Raw genomic sequence first — 22,664 nt, 5'->3', positions numbered from 1 at the left:
GCTCCCTAGGCACTATATCAAGGGTTTACAATTTCTCCTTTGCAATTCTTTTGAGAACACTGAAGGACCCTTTGGGGCTGCAAAAGGACTGATTTAAAAGATTTACAGACTGATTTAAAGATACAGACTGCTTCCTCTAAAAGTGAAGTAGTGCAGCAGGAGACCTTTGTACTATTACTATGCTTTTTAATGGTGCAATTCTTGCTAGCATTCAAAACCTCCAGCAATGAATTTCCTCCATAAACATTGCTGATTTCTGAGAACTGAGTGAGGAATCCAGGCTTTGAAAATGAATGTCAGTGGTTCCCTGTAGGTCAAGGCACTCTCCTCTTTTGGTATCAGGAAGGGTGGGACAGGACAGGACATGGACCAACATCAGTCTGATCAGCAGCTCCCCACAGCCCCACTCAGGGACACCACAGCAGCCCAGAGGAGCTCCCATGGGAACACAGACTGGGGAGCTCTCACAGACCCACTCAATATTTGCAGAGTCTTCAGAACAGCAAATGGAGTCACCAGGACCAGAGATCACCAGGCTGGAGCTCAAAGTGACACAGCCTGGCTGGAGGCTGGACAGGGAAATGGGAGGGCAGAGATGTGATGGCTTCAGTGCATTTTGTTCCCCAACACTTGTGGCTTCTGTTGAATTACAATATTTTCCTGTATCAGAAATTACCATTAATTCAGGCACTGCATGTTCCTGTTCTTTTAAAAGCACTGAGAGTGGACACACACTGGAACACGCCTGACTGCCAAAGCCAGGGTTAAATGTTCCTGCTATCAGAACTGTGTTGATCTCAGCCAATGACAAACCTAAAAGGTTTAAAATACATTTGCAGGTTGAAGCACTGTCAATACAAACAACCATTTAGTTACCCAGCTTTAGGCATGGGCTTGACAGACCCATTTCCTGCAAGGCTGTACTTACTTGTAGCCATCTCTGATGAAAGTGGCTGCAGGTGGCAATGGGAGTTGTTCAATTTTCGGAGGAACAGCCCAAGAAGGCCTGAAGATGCAGGCATCTGGAATCTTCAGAGGTAGGAGGCACTGGCTGGGCAGGATCTTCAGTGGAGCAAACAGGGAAGAGCCCACGAAAGGTTGAAATGATGGAACTTTGTGCACATATGAAAAATCCTGTAACATCCAAGTGACCTTGGTTACAACAATGTGGTCAGGCTGCTCTTTAGATATTTTTTAAAATTAAAATCTACTGTACTGTTTGAACCCTCTACAGTTACCTTTTTCCCCCAAAATGAATTATATTTATTCCTTCTACAAGGCATTCAAGAGTAATTCCTTCAAGGAAACTCAGCTGAGGCTCCCTGTTATCCTGAGATGCTGCACAGCTTTATGGCAGGAGGTTTCACAATTGGATCAGGCTCATTTCAGACAAGCTGTGCCTGAAACATGAGTAGTGCACTATGAAATTTTCACACTACCTAACTTTTAGCACCTTATTTAGGCATTTAAAAGATTGATCTTTGCAAGACTTCTCTACTGACAGTGGGCAGATGCTGTCACAGTGTGAGGAATGCTGAGGTGCCTTGAGGCAGCCTCTAAATAACCCCCAGTGTGGGGGTTCACATCACTTTAGCAATAATAGTGCACACTTTGCACATGCCAATCATTGCACGGAGTATTAAATACAAATATCTAAACAATCCAGCAAACACAGTATTAACTATCAATGAACTTCAGCCCAGCTGGGCTTGCAGTGACTGTCACATTTGCTTGCAGAGAGTGATGACAAGAACTTCAGCCAGAGTTTCTAGAGGTATTTCAGCTCTTTCAGGAGAACAGAATTAGTCCTCCTGAGGCACTACAGCAAAGTAAAAATCAGCATGAAAACATTAACAGCAGTCTCAGTATTTAACATCTAGTTAGAGCTTTGCATTTTTTTCCCTTGCACCTTGTCAAGCATTGAGGGATGAGGAATGTGTGGTTTTCTATCTCCAGCTGCAGAATGCTCAGCACAAGGAATCTACTTCCATGTTCTCAGAATGATCAGCAATGGGTTTAGTGCTTGTTTCCCCCACTGGTGTGTATGAGCAGGTGTGGCACAAACAGAAGCAAGTCAATTGTGCTGTTGGAAATGTTCTCAGGCAGAATTGAAATAAGTATTTTAATACTCCTGTGATGGCTGTGAGGGAGATTAAAATATCTTTGGTATCAATGACACCCTGAAATCTGCTCCCACTCCAAAACCTTCAGCTCAACAGATTCCAAGACAGACTTTTTTTTTCCAGGCCCAAGTTATCCTATTCTTAAACAAACAATTTACTGCACAAGCAGAAAAGAAAAACCAGCAAGGTCTGTGGCAAGGCAAAGTCTTACAAACCTTATAAAAAACTTATTTCAAACTCCTGTAGTGGCATAACAACTTGTGGATGCACCAGCTCAAGACGGGCAATGAGACTGTCCTGGAGCACACACTGAGAAGGTGCCTCTTCCCAATGTACCTCCAAGCTCAGGGAGGAAGGAAGGAAGGAGAGATCAGGCAGTACCAAAGCAGACTTGCCCCCTATCCTGATGTCCAGCTGGGTTCTGCCATCAGGAGGGACACTGGGAATTCCCTCCCACATCTGAAAAGCCCCTTTCTCCACAGAAGTGCTGGGACAAGCTCCCTGCCAGCTCAGCCCTTGGCAGGAGAATGAGCTGGGAATTCTGGGGCCTGACTGGACACCCTGGACTGGCGCAAAAACGTCGGAGCACAACCCTGGACTGATGTTCCCCATGCTGTCCTGCTTCCTGCCAGGGACAGGGATTCCCTTCTCTCCCAGGGACAAAACTGAAAGTGCCTGTGGAAGAAGTCACCCTGTGGGATTTGCCACGGCCTCATTGCAGTCTGCCTGAGGGATGCTATTCCTGCTGGCAGGAAAATGTCCTGGTTGACAGCTGACCACATCATTTCCACTGAACAAAGGCATCCATCGGTATCCTCACACCAACGTACAGCCACTTCTTGTCCACACAGCTGCAAGTGTGTCCCTGGCTCAGCAATGCAGATCCCTAAAAATCAGCCCTCAATCAGTTCCAACATGGGCACAAAGGAGAGGGAAGGAGGTGGTGCTGGGGAGAGAGATGGCTGCTGAAATAGAAGGAACAGGCTGTGGCACATGAGGGACAGAGTGGGTCTGAAGGAGAAGAATTAGGCTATACAGTCAAAGGCTGGGGACTACCAGGAAGCCAGAGTTAGAGTGGGCATCTCCCATTTTATTCCCTGTGTACAGAGCAGCTTGCTGCAGAACAACATGCTGTGCATTTCCACACAAAAAGTGCATTTTTTATTAAAAAAAAAACCCTCAGGCTGTATGCATGGAAATATGGCAACAGTACCTTCTGACAAAGGTGACAAAAGGCAGCCCCAGAAGTTCAGTAATGCAGGACACACAGGCAGAATGATTTGTGCCCTGCTCTTACCCTGTGATGGAACAATGACACAACCAACGTGTATCAGTGCTGATGCTGGGTCCCTCCATGGGATGCTATGGAGAAATGGCCACACTGGGATGTCACAAGAACCCAGAGTCCCCAGCTACAAACAGCTCTTTACTGAGACACTACAGGACTCGAGAGAGGAGGAACTAGGTGACATTACCTGACCTGTGTTATACAGAAAGTCAGATAAGAATGGTCCCATCTGGCCTTAAAACTTGTGAAGTAACATCAGCTGAAGAAGAAACAGAGCAAGTTCAACCCCTGGGCTTTCTCAGAGAGTTTCAACCCTAACCAAAAAAGGAACATTTCAGAGAGATAAAGGCAGCCTTTCTACATGCACCACTTTATCCCACTGTGTGCCAGCCTGGCAGCAGGGAGGGGGGCACAGCAAAGGTGCCACAGAGAAATTATCTAAAGAAATAACATCATTTAACAGCTGCTTAGCCACAAGTGTGGTGTTTTTCCATACATGTACATTCTTTCTATTAGGCCCAGGGCTCATTTCACACACAATACAGTTTGTTTCCTGAGAACACCCAGAACCATTACAAACATAAAATTACAAAATGCCTACAGTTAAATCAGGGAAACAATTAAAAAACTCTTCTACTAGAGAAGAATATTTTTCCAGCTCCAGGCTGACAGGTTCTTTACACAGGTCCAGCTCACTTTTGTTAGTTACTACACACACTACATGTTTATAAAAATCAAAGTGTGCATAGACGAGTTTGTAAAAATGTCACATTTGTGGCATATTACCTTAATTTCTTCAGGTTTAGGGCTACCTAATCCATCCTCCACCTCCATTTTAAACTCAGCCAGCTGTGTTGGAACCATGTTGACCATAGGACTCTCCATCATTCCCAAGGCAGTCACAGTCTCCGAACTTATTCCGTCCTTGTAACTCATCACTGGGGAGAAGGCAGGGTGCTGTTCTAAAGAGGGTGGTGTTGGGAACATCCTTTGGAGATCTGCCACAGCTGAAGAGGATGAAATAACACAGGTCATCATTCAAATACAAATTCTCAAGGAAATTCAGTAAAACGGAAGAGATCAATTCAATGTTATTTCATCAGTTAAAAACTAGCAAAGCTTCTCCAGACTTACTGGGGTTTTGACAGCAGTGTAAGTGTAGGCCAAATGTTAACTCCTAGGGATAAATTCCCCAAATTCCTAGGGATACTCTGCAAGGTTATTGTTCAGCAGAAACAACAACCTGATAGATGGACAAACAAATGTACCATTTACCAGCAACTAATAAATCCTTCATAACTGGGAGGTGAATTGACATTAACACCAAACTCACCCCAGTGACTCTTTCTAAGGAGTCACAGAGGAGTTTCCTCCCTTTGCCAGAGCTGACCTAGCTCTAAACCAGGAGGCCTTTGGAATTCATGTGCCCTGAGCTAGATTTCTCCACTCAGTCACTATAGTCTTGTCTGGTCCATGGCAACACAACTCCTGCCACAAACCCAGGCAGTTCTGCCCAGGAGCAGACTGCAGGCATCCCGAAGTTCCAGTGCCAGAGAAGCCACAAAATTATAATTTTCCATCACATGACATTAAGCCAGGAAGATCCCTAAATGACTTCTCAGGAAATGAACATAATGGAATCATCCATTGTCCATTTTTCTTCTTTAAGCAGAACCAACCCCAAAAGAGATGCTCTATACAGAGTAATGCAATCAAACACAAATCACAGCAAAGTCTTGCATGTTCTCCCCAGCTCCATTCTGCTTCCTTCCAAATACAGCTTCCATTTTTATTTTGTGTCACATTCAGCATAAATGCTCTCTTTTCCTGACTTGAATTAGGACAGATACTCTCTGGACAAAACCATCAGTCGTTAACTACTCTAATTAGAGAAGGGTGAATTCCCACAAGTGTCTCCTCTTAGATACTTCTTTGGACAGATTTAATGCCCAGTCCCATTTCCATACCCAAATTGATGGGACACAAGGACACTCTTATACTCAATAACATCTGCAGCCTAAAGACTATGGAAAAGTCATAAATGAATACAGATGGGTTTCTGACTGGTAAACACCGTGTTGTGGAAATCCAAACAGGTAAGAAGTACTGTTCTCAAAAACTAACAGAAAAAGGCAGAAGTAAGTGATGGGATTAGAATTATCTATGGACTATAAATACCTGCACTAACAGTACATTTGTGTAGGATGCTGCAGCCTCGGGATGTGTCTCAAGTCTGCCTTAACAGAGCCAGCCCTGCATGGGACGCTTTTGTGCTCAGAGATGACACAGCCAGGCTACTGAACTCTTTAGACACAGGGATACCACTTAAATAGGGGCAGTGCTCTCAAAATGCAGTTCTTTTGGTAATAGCTGTCCCAGCTGAACCCAGTCCTTCACAATCTGGAGTAGCAGAGTAAACAATGGGCTATGAATTATTCCCACTCTGTCCATACCCTTTTTTCCTCAGTCACTCAGTATCTGAATTTAAAAGACCTTAGTCTTGTCCTGATAACAGGATAAATCAAAGCCGAAAAAAAAGTTAAGCAGAATGGAAGAAACTCTTTTCCACCACCATTAGTAAGGAATACAATGTTCAGGCTGGCAGCTGGATTGGCTCCCTCTGTTTCTCAGCAGAAGGAGGTGCTTTAGGCAGTGGAGAGGGGACAGGGAGGAAGGGAAGGTGAAAATGAAGGGTGGCCAGTAGGAATTTATGATGCTGTACAAGGCACTTCAGCTCCCCACAGACACTGCTGTGCCTCCACAGCTGGTGGCAAGGCCACGGCTACAAGTGGAGTGTATCTGTTTAACTTCACACTACATCATTTTCTCACCTCCAGCTCACTCCACTTAGCAAAATTCTGCAGTGCAGATTCATAAAAAAGTTTAATTACAAAAAATCCCCCAACCCTACAGCAACAGGCAACTATCATCATTCATTTTCATGTGTGTCATGCTTGAAAAAGCTTTGCATATTTTAAAAAGCTATGGATCAACTAAACCTGTCAAAATCCAATCTCTGTATATTTCAGATTTCTACGTTTGAGTAAATCAGCACAGCTTTTATGGGTCCATAAAACTCTGACTCATCTCCTTCAGACTGTTTTTTTTTCTTCACCTCAATTTGTTCTCATTACCAGCTGAAGTTAATGAGAAGGCATTAAAGAATGATTTGCAGAGAGATTGGATTTCTGCTTATAGTGGCCACAGAAATCAAACACTCTTCCTTCTCACCACAAAGTAATTTGTAATTTGATTTGTTACTATTATACCAAAAATTCTTACCTTCCTCCTGTCCCACAAACACAGACACACTTCTCCTTTGTCTCAAGAGAAATGCTACCTACCCCAACAGAATCAAAGATCTGTTCAGGTTGGAAAAACCCTCTGAGATCATTGACTCCAACCACTCCAGCACTGCCAAGGCCCCACCGACCCATGTCCCCAAGTGCCACATCCACAAGGCTGGTAAATCCCTCCGGAGATGGGGACTGCAGCACTGCCCCGGCTAGCTGTGCCAGGGCTTTACAACCCTTTCAGTGAAGGAATTTTCCCAATATCCACCCTGAGCCTCCCCTGGCACAGCCTGAGGTCGTTCCCTCTCATCCTGTCCCGGGTGCCTGGGAGCAGAGCCCGACCCTCCCCAGCTGCCCCCTCCTGTCAGGTGCAAGAAATGCAGCAAAGCCCTCAAACCTCAGAGAACAAGTTACTATTCCAAACAGCTGTTGGCACAGTCCTTAGAAAAAAGCCCTACTGTTTTAATCTAATTTCATACAATTTCAGAAGTTTCCTGCACTCCCATAACTTCCCCTGTCCATGTGCAGAGCCTGCAAAAGCATCACTACCATAACCACCTATAGAAGGTCCACACCATGCCTCCAGTTAGAACCCAGCACTTTGATTTTAATCATGCACTTCCAAATCCAGATTAAACCCTGAAGACGATTTTAGTTTTAATTTGTCAAATGTTCAATGCAATTTCCTTCCAAGACAGGCTGCACCATCATGGCCATGGTTTTAAATTCTTCGATTTTGTTAAGCAGAAGGATTTATACTTAAAGAGGGATTTGGTAATGGTGGAAGTGCCCAACAGTGAGCAGAGAAGAGAGGGGAAAGCTTCCAAAGGAAGATTTGTAACAAAGCCCTCCCATAGTTCAACAGAAGAGTATCTCATATATGGGTAGGCTCGTTAAAAACCCATGTCTGTATTACCACTGCCCTCATTAAAACCTGGCAATTCCAGCAGAGGAGCACCCTCAGCGAGCCCAGTGTGGGGGTGTGAGCTGTGCAGCTCTGTACTCACTGGGCGGGTAGGGAACCGCAGTCCGGCCGTCCTTGCCCAGCGGCCGCTCCTCGGAGCCCGCTGCCGGCAGCTTGGAGGAGCGCAGGGCTGGGGACACGGCCTGCAACACCAAACACTGCAGTCAGCACAGCCTGACACCTCTCAGTGGCACTGCACAGCACAGAATGGCTGCTTTTCTGCTCCCCCACCCGCTGCCCCCAAGGAGTCTGGATTTTTTCCCCCTCTTTCAACACTAAAAACAAAAAAAAATATTTGGCTGTCTATATATCCCCTCATAAATTGATGCATACATATAACTATGTATTTTTGTAGTTCTATACACACACAAATTATATTCAAAATGCTTGAAATTCATGTGACTGCTCTATTTATTTCCACATTTGGATTACTCCAAGGTAGGAATGCGAATATGACACTGAGAGTAAGCCAAACACAGGCAGGAAAAGGCAGGAAAAACCTTAGGGCTGTCCAGGGCAACTTCAGAGAAGAAATTAATTTTTTAATTTGACAGAACAGTCCCCTGGTAGATTTGCATATTAACTGTGGCATCTGAAGTGCAGTTTGTGTGGAACCACAGTAAGGAAATTGGTGCACTTATAAAGTCCTGCCAAGAACAAGGCATAAGACTTTTAAACATTTTAACTACTACCCGTCACTTTAAGACCACCTTCTGTACCATTATGATTGTATTCGATTATGTTTAAAGATAGTGACCATCCAGATCTTTGCCTTCCCAGGCAATTTACCACCCCTCATAACTGATATAAATCTGCATTTCCCTCTGTATTTCCGAACATGCAACAACTATTTCTCTTTGCACTGAAATAAAGTGCTTGGAGGAATATGAGGGAACATGACTCGGAGAATTACTGGAATCCTGTAAGGTTGAATTTATTTTTTTTTTTTTGGGCAGGTTCACAGACAAAGTAAAAGAATCAATCACCAATTAATAAAACTTGGATCTTTTCCACCATAATTCTGAAACAAAAAAATCTGACAGAAGTCCAGGACATAGCCCTAGATAAACTGGATTTATAAGGCAACTGCATGGCTCTCCCTATGGCAGCTCCTTACAGCCTGTCCAAGCAGGACAGATCGCCTGAAGGATCTCTCTCTTTGCCAGCAATCCTTCCTAGCTAAAATCCAAGCCTGCCTACCTGGAAACTCTCTCTCTCCCATCTATTAGGGATAATCATTCCCACTAGGAGTCTGTTTCTTGGCCTACAGAACACCCATCCCCACAAGGACTCACCCCAAGCTCATCCTCGTCGGAGTTGTCGAAGATGTTGTCGAGGTCGTGCAGGGACGGGGCCAGGTCGGTGACCTGGGTGAGGCTGCCGGAGCCGGCCCTGCCGGCAGCGCCGTCCTGCCGCGGGTCTGCCAGCACGAATGGGAGCACAGTCAGGGACACGGGAGCACGGGCAGGGACATGGAGCACGGGCAGGGACATGGGCAGGGACACGGGAGCACGGGCAGGGACACGGGAGCATGGGCAGGGACACGGGAGCACAATCAGGGACACGGGAGCACGGGCAGGGACATGGAGCACGGGCAGGGACACGGGCAGGGACGTGGAGCACAGTCAGGGACACGGGAGCACGGGCAGGGACATGGAGCACGGGCAGGGACACGGGAGCACGGGCAGGGACACGGGCAGGGACACGGGAGCACGGGCAGGGACATGGAGCACGGGCAGGGACACGGGAGCACGGGCAGGGACACGGGAGCACGGGCAGGGACATGGAGCACGGGCAGGGACACGGGAGCACAGTCAGGGACACGGGAGCACGGGCAGGGACATGGGAGCACGGGCAGGGACATGGGCAGGGACATGGAGCACGGGCAGGGACACGGGAGCACGGGCAGGGACATGGAGCACGGGCAGGGACACGGGAGCACGGGCAGGGACATGGAGCACGGGCAGGGACACGGGAGCACAGTCAGGGACACGGGAGCACGGGCAGGGACATGGAGCACGGGCAGGGACATGGAGCACGGGCAGGGACATGGAGCACGGGCAGGGACACGGGAGCACGGGCAGGGACACGGGAGCACGGGCAGGGACATGGAGCACGGGCAGGGACACGGGCAGGGACACGGGCAGGGACACGGGCAGGGACATGGAGCACGGGCAGGGACATGGAGCACGGGCAGGGACACGGGAGCACGGGCAGGGACACGGGAGCACGGGCAGGGACACGGGAGCACGGGCAGGGACATGGAGCACAGGCAGGGACACGGGCAGGGACACGGGAGCACGGGCAGGGACATGGAGCACGGGCAGGGACATGGAGCACGGGCAGGGACATGGAGCACGGGCAGGGACACGGGAGCACGGGCAGGGACATGGAGCACGGGCAGGGACGTGGAGCACGGGCAGGGACGTGGAGCACGGGCAGGGACACGGGAGCACGGGCAGGGACATGGAGCACGGGCAGGGACATGGAGCACGGGCAGGGACATGGAGCACGGGCAGGGACACGGGAGCACGGGCAGGGACATGGGCAGGGACACGGGAGCACAGGCAGGGACACGGGAGCACGGGCAGGGACATGGGAGCACGGGCAGGGACATGGGCAGGGACATGGAGCACGGGCAGGGACACGGGAGCACGGGCAGGGACATGGAGCACGGGCAGGGACATGGAGCACGGGCAGGGACATGGGAGCACGGGCAGGGACACGGGAGCACAGTCAGGGACACGGGCAGGGACACGGAAGCACAGTCAGGGACACAACAGCACCTCTGCCCCGCAGCACTGAGCCCCAGTCAAGAAACAAGGAAGGAGCTGCTGCTGCTCATTTAATATTCTAAAAAACATATTGTTTTTATAAAAAGGATAAGGAAAATCAAGTTTTTTCCAACCTGGGAGCTGCCTGTAGCTCTGATGTTACAGACAAAAGTTCAGATGCAATTTTTCCCTCCAGATGTTATGGCTTATAGGTATTTTTACTTTGCAGACCTAATCAAAGAGCTTTAACTCACCAGTCTTAGGAGCAGAACTGAAAATGGACATGGCATCTTTTCCATCAGGAACTGATGTGGAATGGCCCGCTGGGGGGATTTCCTTGGAACCAATTCCATCTTCTGACTATACAAAAAATCAAAGAGATTTTATGGCTATGAATTAAAGCAGTGTAAGAACAAATGTTTTCCTGTGTCCAGCCAGACTCAGGGATCTGAGTTAAATGTGAGATTTACAAAGGATTCCATGGATGTCACTGAACTTTGACAGCCAGTCCAGGTAATTAACCACCTCAAATTTTCCAGGAAAAAACATCTTTTAGAATGTTTGCTTGCACAGCCAAACACCAAAACAGCTCCATAAAGGATAAGATATATAAGGAGCATCATGCAGGTGACAATATAAAATAATAATTTAAAAATATATATATAAATATATACATATCTGATTTTGTTCTGTGGAACAGGCTTGTGTCTTCCAGAGAGCTGTAGAGTGAACACTGTGCTACAGGATAAATCCCACAAGAACATTAATGCCAAAGACTGGATTTACACCTTACCTTGTTCTTTTTCAAAGGATCTTTCTCAACCCCAAGTTTGCATTTTTTATTGACAGTGAAGCTGTATTTGATGTCTCCATCTTCGAAGGTGTAAGGATCACTAGTGTCTCCCCAGCCTTCTCCAGGGGCTTGTAGTAGAGGCAAGGGATCGAGATAGTTCAGGGTCTGCACTGGTTTCTGCTCTTCCAAAATTTTAAACCGTTTATTAGGTTGTGCTAAGAGCCTGAAGTGAAAATAAACAAGCAAAGCCAACATGAAACAAAACCAGCACGAACTGCAGCTGTCACACAAACACAGCCCATGGCTCTCTCTATCCCCCTTGATCAAGTAGAAATGTTTTTTCCTCAAATAAAGCATGTATTGGATACATTTAAATATTAAACACCTTACTGTATTAAGACCTACTTTGGGACAATGAAAGAAGAATCAATTTTGTCACTGTATAAATGAAAAACTCTGAAGTCCAGCCTTCCCAGGCTGTATTTTTCAGGCTGAATCCCTTTTCAGCCTATCAAACTCCATTGTAATTAACAAACCCAATAATCTTTTAACTCAATTACTCTTCCTCAATTAATTTTTCCTAAACATTTTCATTAAGTACTCTCTCTGGTGCATTTTTTAAAATGCATTATCAGAATGCTACAGTAATTTTTAGGCTAGCATAAAATACAGAAATAGGTTACAAAAATATCGATCAGTTTTTGTAGTGTCTAACAGAAAGCCAGATATGGAAAAGGCAAGTATCCTGCACTAGAGCGTTTCTATTTAACTATTTGGTGCTCTCTGCAACATGTGTGATGGTGAAGCCTTAGCCTTTCTCGGTTGAAAGGCAGAAACGAGTTCAGTGATGATTAGAACTGCCCAGCTCTCCTGCTCAGTGTGCTGTCTCACCTTTTCAGTGCAGTGCTGTCGGGGTTGATCTCCATCCTGCCATCATACCTCTCACACGGCAGCTCCGGCGGCCGGAACTCGGGGTCATCACTCGAAGGGACACTATAGGTCCTCCACACATCCATGGCCTCGTTGCTCTGAGTTATGCCACAATACAAGGCTGTCTCACTGACCTCTGCCATCAGAGGTAACCTCTGTCCCACCAGGACTGTCCTGTCATCTAAGCTGGGCAGTGGCTGCAGCTCCAGCCCGCTGCCGTAGAGTGCTGGGTTCACAGGAACGGAAGGGGGGTCCAGGTTCTCTGCCTCCTGACCTCTGGGCTGGGGGCTCAGGGTGGGAGGCAGAGGGGAAGTGGGGGAATGGGGTGAATCCATAGGATTCATATTAATTTGCTTGCTTGGATTTCTAGCAGGTAGCGAGAGCGGCTTCTCGTATTTCCTGGAAGTGGGGACTTCCAACGCGGATTCCATCCCGGCCAGTCCCAGCTTCTGCCCGGCCGCGTCCTGCTCCATGCATAGCTCCTCAGTCACCGAGGGCCGATGGTGGAACGGCATCAGGGGCCTTTTCTGCAGTTTCTCTCCCTTGTCCTGCCGCTCGGTGGTTTTGTGCTTTGAGGAGGCAGGAGGGGGCAGTGCCGAGGCCGCCGCCGTCCCCACGGTGAAGCCGGGCTGGGGCAGCGTGGGGGGCCGGCCCGAGGCCCCGGTGCAGCGCTGCTTGAACACCTTGTGCCTGGAGAAAGAGGAGGAGAAACCACTCACTGCAAGCTCTGGGCAGTTACCGACCTCAGGGGAAAGCCAGACCCAAAGAACAGCCCTGAGAAACCGCCTGTCTGCTCCTGATCTTTTAATAGGCTTTTAAGTTCTGCCTGATGGAGGAGGTTTGAATAAATATTTTGAAATATTCAAAACAAAATAATGCAGTAACATACAATCTTATTACTGGTTTCATATGGATTTTTTGACTTTGTATCGAGTATCTTTGAGACTGAGAAGAACAGGATTGAATTTCAGTGTTTCAGGTCCTGATAAAAAGTATTTTCATCATACTGATGATGATTTCCACGGATGTGACAGCGGGGATATAACTCTGGCCATACTTTTACTGGTCTTTTTTGTTGTTCATGGCTTTTTGTTTAGCTGTTTATTTGATTTTATTAAGCAAAATAGAAATTGAAAGATGTGTTTGTGCTTAACATTGAAACCTGTTTAAAAATAAACACTATTTCAAAATTAATCACTCTGTCCCTATTCTGTGAACAACAATAGGACAACAAAAACCCATTGCAAAACATGCAATGTGCTTTTTATTTAAAAAGATAACCTACATGATCACAAGTGAAGTGGGCTACTTTGGAGACACCCAACCCTGTCTACGGGTGCAGGCACAACAGCTTGTGCTTGCTGTCCCTGTTCCCTGGAAGCATCCAGGCTGTGTGGGGTTATCCCAGCTTTCTGCAGGGCTTCGCTGTTCCCAGGACACGCTGCAGATTCCCTGCAGCAGCAGATGGTCTGTGCCTGCAATCACCCTAATGTGCAGCTAACGCCCTGGTGACTGGAGATTTGCCTTAAGCATGTTCTTGTAACATTTCATTGCCTTAATTCTCCATCATTCAAGTATTTTAACTGACTGCAGAGAATGATTTCAGACATTCTGCTTCTCACACACCAAGCTGGGTGTGCAGGAGACTGAATTTGATGCTGAGTACCAGACAGCCCTTTGAGACTCCAGATCTAAGATCATATCCAGACATACATCCAGTACATGGAATGGGCACAGAAATGACTAAAACCATTTCTAAATGCCAGCAGCTGCTCAGGTTCTGCAGTTACACAGAAAGCACTACTGCTGTTTGAAATCAGGTACTGCCTTCATTTTAAGGATAATGTTTCCATTTCCCAGCTGCTGTGTTTACCAACTCCAGCATGATGCAGTTATCACTGGAGGGATGAACAGACAGGTGAAACTCCAAGTGCAACTGAACCTATCCACAGAACCAGGCTCCCACTGCCCACTATTGATTCCCACGCTTTCCAGGTAAAGCTAGACCTCAGTTTTCCACAGGAAACACTTGGCGTTCTGGCAAAACATTTGTCTGTTCCAAATTCTTGAGTCTATAAACACAAACAATGTGTATACTCAGGGGGGAAGAGCTGCAGAAAGCATCCTCTCACTTGGGATAGAGCAGGGAATCTCCAGGCTGAACATTCCACCCGTGTAGGATGCACAGTCCCTTCACCCCTGCCTCTGACTACACAAAGAAGAACTGCATGCTCAAGGAATAACTTCTTTTGGTCAAGGTGCTTTTATCGCCTATCTTAAAAGTAGATGGTGACCTTGGGAATTAAGAATTTCAGCAGAAGTGTTTCACAGGACTATTTCACTGCAAACTGGGGGCTTTTTCTAGCCCTGTATCATCTCTCTGATAGTTTTAAGAATGGTTAACCATATTGGTGATGATGGTTTGCCTTTCCTGAGTGAGGAGTTCTGGAATTCTAACCACCCAAAGAAGACAGATAACATTAATAAACCTCCTAAAGTGTTTGTGTGAGTGAGCTGTGAATTCTTTCTGATCCAGAGACAGTGGGTGCCCAGGCTGCAAAGGTTTAATATTCTCTTGCATGGGTTTGGTGCCACGGTAGATTGACCAGAGGCACATGAAGTGATTTGTAGGGATGTTTTCCCTCTTCCTCCAAATATCAGGATGATCACAAACTTAGAAAGATCCTGCCCTCTTCACCACAAGCCATAACCACTAAACCAAAGGTTACAGCTCTGAAAAGCTGCAGGATGAGTTCTTATGAATGGTAACAGTTGCAGTACTCCTGGCCCCAATACCAGTATTCTTCCACTTGGATTGGCTCCTGCAAGTCACAGTGGGCTGAGATGCAGATTCATCCCCCAAATGTGATCACAGGTTTGATATCACAATTTCCACTTGTCTCAGCTAAAGCCTAACTCCCTTCTGTAAGTGTACCTCTGTCTGAATTAAGCAGAGATCTCACCATATGACAAATGTTTATTCTTTTCAAATCTCACCTGGAACAAGAACAACTGACTCTTTGGACTGGATCCACAAAATCCCATGAAACACTATTGTTAGGAACTTCCTCCTCCAAATTTGCAGCTGTAATTTGATTCCTCCTGAAGAAGAGAATATTATTTTAGGAATCACCACCTTTTGAAGAACAAAATTTTTAAAATGTGAATAATTCATATATGTTCCCCTCAGATAAATTACTTCCTTCTACCCGACCTTTGAAATTGACAGCAGATCCCTCCACTACTCCTTAAATTTACAGCTTGATTTATGTAGGAGGAAGGTCTCAGCTCTGTGTCAGACAACTCTGTCTGGAGTCTGAGCACAAGAAACAAGGGGAAAGCCATTTAAACCGTTTCTGGAAATTAGTCTGACACATCAAATGAGGAAATTGCGTAGAAATAGGAAAAAAAATATTTCAGGGCTCGCCATGCCATAATACACTTTAAATCTCCAGTACTGAAGGTCTGTGATACTAACATCAATTTATACACTCTTGTCAATTGAAATTTTAGTCCAACTCATGTAATGGTTCACAAATACTCCCCTTAGAACCCTAAATATCAAAAATATACAATCTGTTCTGCAGTCACCCAGCTTTCAGTGTAGCAACTGCAACAGGAGATAGAAGCTGTCATCTCTAAATCTGAGAGCACTTGACCGAAGGCACATCCTATGGATGTGTGGCCTCAAGGACTGCCACAATTAGGGTACACAACTGCAAATTCAATGGGAAGTGTCAGGAGTTCTCAGCTGAACAGAAGAAATTTTCTTTGATAATACAACATTTTCTTTGATAATGATGTTTGGCATCATTAGCTCTGATTGGTGGCAAAGGAATCCTGTAAAGGTTAAGGCAAACTATGACAATTTTAGCTGTATATTATGTTATAAATAAGCAAACTATGACAATTTTAGCTGTATATTATGTTATAAATAAGCAAAGCATGAGGACTGCTGCCATACTTGGACTGTGCCCTGTTGAGGATGCATTCTTTCCACACACGGTGAACAATACGGTTGTGAAATTTGGGAGCAATCTTGCTTGATTTCTTTGGACTGTGGACACTGACTGTCCCCTCCTGCACAGCTGGATGGCTGATGCTGCTCTGAGAGCAGCCACTTTCTCCTGCAAGAGAAAAAAAGCATTAATGTCAGAACTGTTCTTCATATTGTCACTTGCTATTTTTTCCTGGAAGTCTCTTAGCAGGCTGCTGACTACACCAATGTTCACATTCACTGGGGAATGCTCTGAGCATCCTTGCAAAACACATTTCAAAGCAACACTCCCTTGGAGGTAACAAAGATGGCACTGGGTTGTACCACAGACAAAGGCAATAGAATTGTGCAAGTACTGCACCTCGTGTGGTGTGATACACTCTGTATATTATATATCTCTATGTATCTATAAAAATACACTCCCTAATAAATGGAGGTACTTTAGATAGCCCCTACAGCCCTGGACTGAATCACTAAGAAATAGTGAAGATAGAGCTTTTTCATTATTATCCTCTATGTTAAACTTGAATTTATATAGTCTTTGGTGAGTTGCTTTAAAGATTAAATTTATTGTAATATGTATAGTCCTAAAAGCATCTATTAAGAAAACTAATAAAATGTAGACTATTTCAAAGCAAGGATCAGTTCTTTATACCCGATATTAAACCTCACTGAGGAAAAGAATGGATCACTGATGATTTCCTACAGACACAGGCTGGGAGAGCTGGGGGTGCTCAGCCTGGAGAAGAGAAGGCACCCGGGAGAGCTCAGAGCCCCTTCTGGGGCCTAAAGGGGCTCCAAGAGAGCTGGAGAGGGACTGGGGACACGGGATGGAGGGACAGGACGCAGGGAATGGCTTCCACTGCCAGAGGGATGGATGGGATATTGGGAATTAGGAATTGTTCCCTGGGAGAGTGGTGAGGCCCTGGCACAGGGTGCCCAGAGCAGCTGTGGCTGCCCCTGGATCCCTGGCAGTGCCCAAGGCCAGGCTGGAGGGGCTTGGAGCAACCTGGGATAGTGGAAGGTGTCCCTGCCCATGGCAGGGGGTGGATTGAGGCTGAGGTCCTTTCCAACCCAAATCACTCTGGGACTCTGTGCCATTTCTTTACAATATGCTTGAATTGAAATACTAGAATCAGAACTGGCTTTGGTGAGATTTTCCAGTTGAGATCTACACTACTACAGAAATTTCCAACAGCTTATCACCAGTAGATACACTATTAACACAGCATAAGATAGTCTCGGTATGTATTTTCTGATGGTTATCAAAGAGATAACAAATGAAGATATTACTTCGACATGTTTGAGAGCCTGAAAACTCTCTCCAATCCATTCCTTCCTGTGATGCAGCAGCTTTTACCAGCTATTGTACAAGCAGATGCTTCTTTTCTGCCCTGCAATGTGTTTCTGTTTAGCTGAATTGAACTCCAGCACATCCATCTTGCCAAGCCCGAGCTGCAGCAGCAGAGGGAGCTTTGGGTCCACTGGCCCAGGCAGGAGTCCCTGCTCTGGGCTGGAACAGCAAGGAGGGATATGCTGCATTTTCACAAGGTCACACCAGGGTACAGAACACTTCGTGCTCCTGCTGACGCAACCCAAGCAGCCTCAAGTGTGAAGTGCTGAAGGGACTCAGTGCTGCACATCACTGCAGCTAACAGGGAATCCTGCCGCTTGCCACCAGGTGACTTGCAAAACTCAACAACTGAAACGGTGCACAAGCTGCCTAACCCTACATCTTCTTTCACTCTTCATGTTATGTATTTCTTTCTCCAGTTAGACCTTCCCTGATTATCTTTATGTGAAGTCAAACATGGAAACCCCGGGCCATACTGAGGCACAAGCCTCATGTACTAACCATGTACTTCATTGGCTTTCAAATGTTCTCCAACAAGTGGGAACCTGACAGATGATCAAAAAACAAACAGGTCAGAACTTCAGAATCGGCAAATGTGCCCTCCTTTGGAGAAGGGGAGAAGGAATGTGTGTATAGATAAACATCACATGGACACAGATGCATCACATGTCAACAGCAGGAGGAAAACAAGGCTAAGTCTGATGGGAAGGGAAGGACAGGAGGCACGGGAGGATAACCAAGGAACTACCAGGGCTTTCAAGTTACATTGGAATGCATTAATTATTGTTTTCTATAATTATGTAATATTTTTATTACAGCAATATACAGCATAACAGGAGATAGAAGTGCACAGCAGGCAAAACCACTTTGTTCTCACACACTGACACTAATTTTTGTCCATGAACATCCCTGGCACAGTCCTGGAACACACAGAGATGCCTATGGCAGGTAATGGTACAGTGAGTGGAGGACACAGCAGCCCCTCACCAGAGGCCACCACACAACCCCTGCAGTCCAGACTGGTTCCACTGGTGAAAAATGCCACTCTCCAGTTCCAGCAACGACTTGTTTTGTTACATACTTTAGACACAACCATGGAAAATAGGATTAAAAGAGAACTGAAGAGATCATCTAGTCCAGTCCTTGCTTTAAAGCTGGATCAACAAATGTAACTAATCTGTTTCTTAAAAACAACCTTACAAAATGCCCCCACCAAACCTCCCAAAACGTATCACCACTCTGCCAATGGAACTTCAGTGGCTTCCCAACAGCCAGTTTATTCCAACATTTCATTATCCTTACGCACAGCAAGTTTTTCCTCCTGTTTAACATAGTTTTGCTTTGCTCCAGTTTAGATTCATTACATACTGGTTGCAGAGAAAAGCCTATTCTTTTTCTCCTTGAAATTCCACTTCTCTAGACCAAACCACATCAATTCTGTCCATCTTTTCCTGAGGTCCTGCTTGCAAAATCCAGGATCACTCTCACTGTACTTTCTTGGACTCTAGTCAGTGAGTCCACATCTTTACATGCTCCAAACTGGACATGGCACTAAACCCAAGTTTTAAATAGTATTGGGCAGAACTGAAGTATTATTCCCATGCCCTCACACTAATCCAGTTTATGGGTCCCATTAGTGATTCTGGACTGCATGACATGCTTTTTCCAATCCATTTCTCCAGTTTTCAAGGTCTTTTAATATGTTTTTTGATAAAAAAGAATTATTTCGTTGTTTGCTGGAGAGGCACCCCTCTGATACAAATTCATACTGCCCTCAAACAATAGCAGAGATCAAACAGAAGCAGTGACTGCCAGATTGGACAACATGAACACTTTTATATACAAGACAGTTTATGAATATTCCAAAATAGAATCCCCCTTGGAATACTGTACAACTGTAACAGGGCTCTGAAAATCTTTAAAATACAACAGCACATTAAAATATGCATCAATACTTGAATAGAGATTGTTATTTAAATGGTGATTGTCTTGCTTCAGTTAGTTATTAATTGGCTTCTTTCTTATTTTAACTCTCAGTTCCTTTGAAAAATACCATTCCAAGTGAATTTACATCTCATATTCTGACTTATTAGCAGTAATTACTAAATACTTTGATTGTCTTCATCTATAGGCTCCAATCATGGACAACTGAATCCAGACATGTTTTCTTTGCCTTTGCATCAAGGTTCAAAGGTTGCACTTGATGCTCTTAGAGGTCTGTTCCAACCTCAATGACTCTGTTATTCCAGGACTGGCTCTGTTGATGTGACAGAACTATCCCAATAAAGGCCAAGCTTGGGAGCTCCTCAATGAGGCTATAACAAGGATTCTTTAGCCCCATCTGGCTGCACAGTCTCACAGAAACTTACAGGGCCTTTGTGTCTTTACACTTCTATTGCTCTGTGAAATTTAGTAAGTGCTGCCCTACAGGTTCAAAAAATCTCCAAGTTCAAGCAGAACGTTGCCCAGTAGTGAGAGGTTTGTTGTTTTGCAGCACTGCACACAGATGTACCTACAGGAAAGGGAGCTGAAGTGAATTCACCCCGTTTTGTGTAAAGGGTTGCTCACAGCACTGGCTTTCCTTCACCATAGACCTACAAAGTCCTCCCCCAACCCTCCTCCACTGCTTGCCTTTACTCTGCCCCTGCTAACACACGCACTCCCCAGGAGCTAAGCAAAACCCAGAGCCTGACCCCATCTCCCCAGCCCACTGCTTACCCATAACAGCCTGCTCTGGAGAGGTGGGGGGAGTCAGGGGCATCCCACAGGTACTGACAGGATCCTTCACGCTTCCAAGCCCCTGCTGTCCCACATTTATATGGCCTGCAGCACTGGTAGCACTCTGTGACACTGGGATGTCACTCTGGGAGATGAGAACAAAGGCTGAAGGATACACCATCCTCACACCCCCTGCAGAGAGATGGAAAACCACAAGTCTTAGACACACCTGATCATATCCAGCAATCACAGCTACTTCCACTTGTTTTCAATGTCAATTTGACAAAACTTATTATCTGAAATACAAAGAGCTAAGGAATTTCCATGCTAATACACATCCAGCCCTCTGTAACCAGTACAGAGCTGAAACAAGTAGCTCAATCCAGCGAATAATGGCATGTGGGATACAGGGAGTACAAAAGCTTGAGGCGACAGAACTACTCAGATGTTCTGGTGTCAAGAGAGCTACAAGAGAATATAGGAAAATTATAATGGCTCTTTCTGATTAATTAGATGACTTTCTTTTTTTTTTTTTTTTTTTTTTTCAAAAAAAGGAAGGAAGGAAAATAATCCTTCAGGCAGAATACTGAAACTTACCAACAATGACTTCAACTGCCACAGGGAAATCATTGTCATATCCCAGCTCTTCCTCCTCTTTCATGCCTTCCTTTTTCTTCAGCACCATGGGGTAGAAGTACTGCCACTCCTCCATCAGCTTCCGAGTGGCGGGGTCTGACATCTTGTAGGACTGGCCCGTCAGGGTCCCGTTCAAGCCATAGGGACTCACCAGCACTGCAACACAACAAACAGCAGCCCCGAAGGACTCAGCAGCACTGCAGGAGAAAAAGCAACAGTCCCACAGCAGGGCTGCTCCAGCTCTGCCTGAGCCACTCTTCCACTGCCTGAGAACTGAAGGGTCCAGGAAAAGCCACTGCAAAACCCAGCACAGGTATGAATCCAAACCTACAGAGCACTGAGCCCTCCTGAGCTAACACAGGACCCCGTGGCAGTTTGGGTTCCTAATTTTCACAGCAAATGAAATTCCAGCAACCCCAGTGTAGTGAAACACCATTCAGGGATGAGCACTCATGGAAAGAAGAGAGGACAGGAACATTTGAGACTTCCCAGCATTAAAAAGGATAGATAATACATAAAGAAGAGTCACAACAAATAAGGAAAATGACTTGCTTAACAACAGGTATTTCCATTCTGACTCATTTTTGCTTTTAGTTGTATTTGATTTGAGTCATGAATTCAGGTCACTGAAATAAAATGTATGACTGAAGTGCCTGAGCCTCTGTCAAAGCTTTACATGTAGACACAAAATGTTTTCAATAAAGCTTCTATAAATTAACATCTCTATAAATGATCATTTCGTGTGTCTCTGGGTTTTTTTTTTATTCTATGTTGAACTTTACTAAGATTTCTTGCTTCAATTGCTTTGAAATTATAATTTCAGACTATAGTAAAGACAGCGTAACGCAATAACTCAAAATTCTTGATTTTTTTTTTTAAGCATCACATGAAAACTGCATTATGAATTTACTAAGCCATCAACTTAATTCTGTAAAATTTTAATTTCCTACACTGGCAAATAAATAGTCAGAGATACTTAAAGTTTTTCACTGTTTCTGCTACATTTTCACACCCACCCACCCCTTGTTTTTAAAATAAAACAGTAAATAGCTGCCGATGTATGAATGAAAAGCAGTCCTGAACCAGATAAACTCAGTATTTGCATCCACACAGGATTCACAGAGACCACGTCAGAAAACCACATGTTTGCGCTGACTTTCTTAAATAGGAACTCTTTTTAGACCGAAAGGATCGATTTGTTTGGCATGTAAGGTTAGCAACCCGTGAACAGATAAGTTCAGGAGGAGCATCCCCCCGGCCGGTGTCCCGGGAAGCTCGGTACCTTGGAAGGGCGAGGGGGAGGACTGTGCCATCTGGATGTGCTCCTCGGTGATCAGGTAGATGGGCTGGTGCTGGGCGATCTCCACGCTCGTGCACACGTTGCTCTCCCCGTGCAGGAAGAACGTGAAGGCACACGACAAGTGCTCGCTGCAGGAGAGAGGAGACAAAAGGAAACATTTATCCATTCGGAGCTCAGAGGCCAAGCACATGCCCTCCTGTCCGGTTGTGAGGCTCACTGCCGGGCCGGTAATCATATGACAGAGGGATCTGTCACCAGACAAATAAGTGACAATGTTGGCAGCTGTCTCATCGATGTGTTTTCCTAATTGTTTCGTTACAAATAAATGGGATTTTAACCTGAATTCAAGCAATAAAATTATGGGTCTTTAGAAATTCTTCAAAGTTCACCCCACAATGAGGTCCAACTAACAACAAAGGAATAGGAAAGATGTTTGCATAACATCCAATGATAATCTTGATTTAAAAATATAAAAGCACGTGAATATTACAGAA

General features: G+C 45.5%; 1 protein-coding gene across 9 annotated transcripts in view; it reads right to left on the bottom strand.

Annotated features, from left to right (window-relative positions):
• Positions 1–22,664, bottom strand: part of MED13L (mediator complex subunit 13L) — a 170,909-nt gene that overhangs the window by 25,628 nt on the left and 122,617 nt on the right. For all 9 annotated transcript variants that reach the window (XM_068208888.1, XM_068208892.1, XM_068208890.1 and 6 more), the window contains 12 exons: positions 22,153–22,298; positions 20,832–21,026; positions 20,235–20,426; positions 16,130–16,292; positions 15,163–15,267; positions 12,127–12,855; positions 11,236–11,458; positions 10,697–10,802; positions 8,964–9,088; positions 7,712–7,811; positions 4,198–4,418; positions 929–1,134 (listed from right to left, as the gene is read on the bottom strand). In XM_068208888.1, coding sequence (XP_068064989.1) covers positions 929–1,134; positions 4,198–4,418; positions 7,712–7,811; positions 8,964–9,088; positions 10,697–10,802; positions 11,236–11,458; positions 12,127–12,855; positions 15,163–15,267; positions 16,130–16,292; positions 20,235–20,426; positions 20,832–21,026; positions 22,153–22,298 — 2,511 coding nt within the window. The remainder of the gene's footprint in view (positions 1–928; positions 1,135–4,197; positions 4,419–7,711; positions 7,812–8,963; positions 9,089–10,696; positions 10,803–11,235; positions 11,459–12,126; positions 12,856–15,162; positions 15,268–16,129; positions 16,293–20,234; positions 20,427–20,831; positions 21,027–22,152; positions 22,299–22,664) is intronic.

This window comes from Anomalospiza imberbis, chromosome 18 (assembly GCF_031753505.1).
Source record: "Anomalospiza imberbis isolate Cuckoo-Finch-1a 21T00152 chromosome 18, ASM3175350v1, whole genome shotgun sequence".
Taxonomy (NCBI): Eukaryota; Metazoa; Chordata; class Aves; order Passeriformes; family Viduidae; genus Anomalospiza; species Anomalospiza imberbis.
This window is presented reverse-complemented; position numbering and strand designations above follow the sequence as displayed.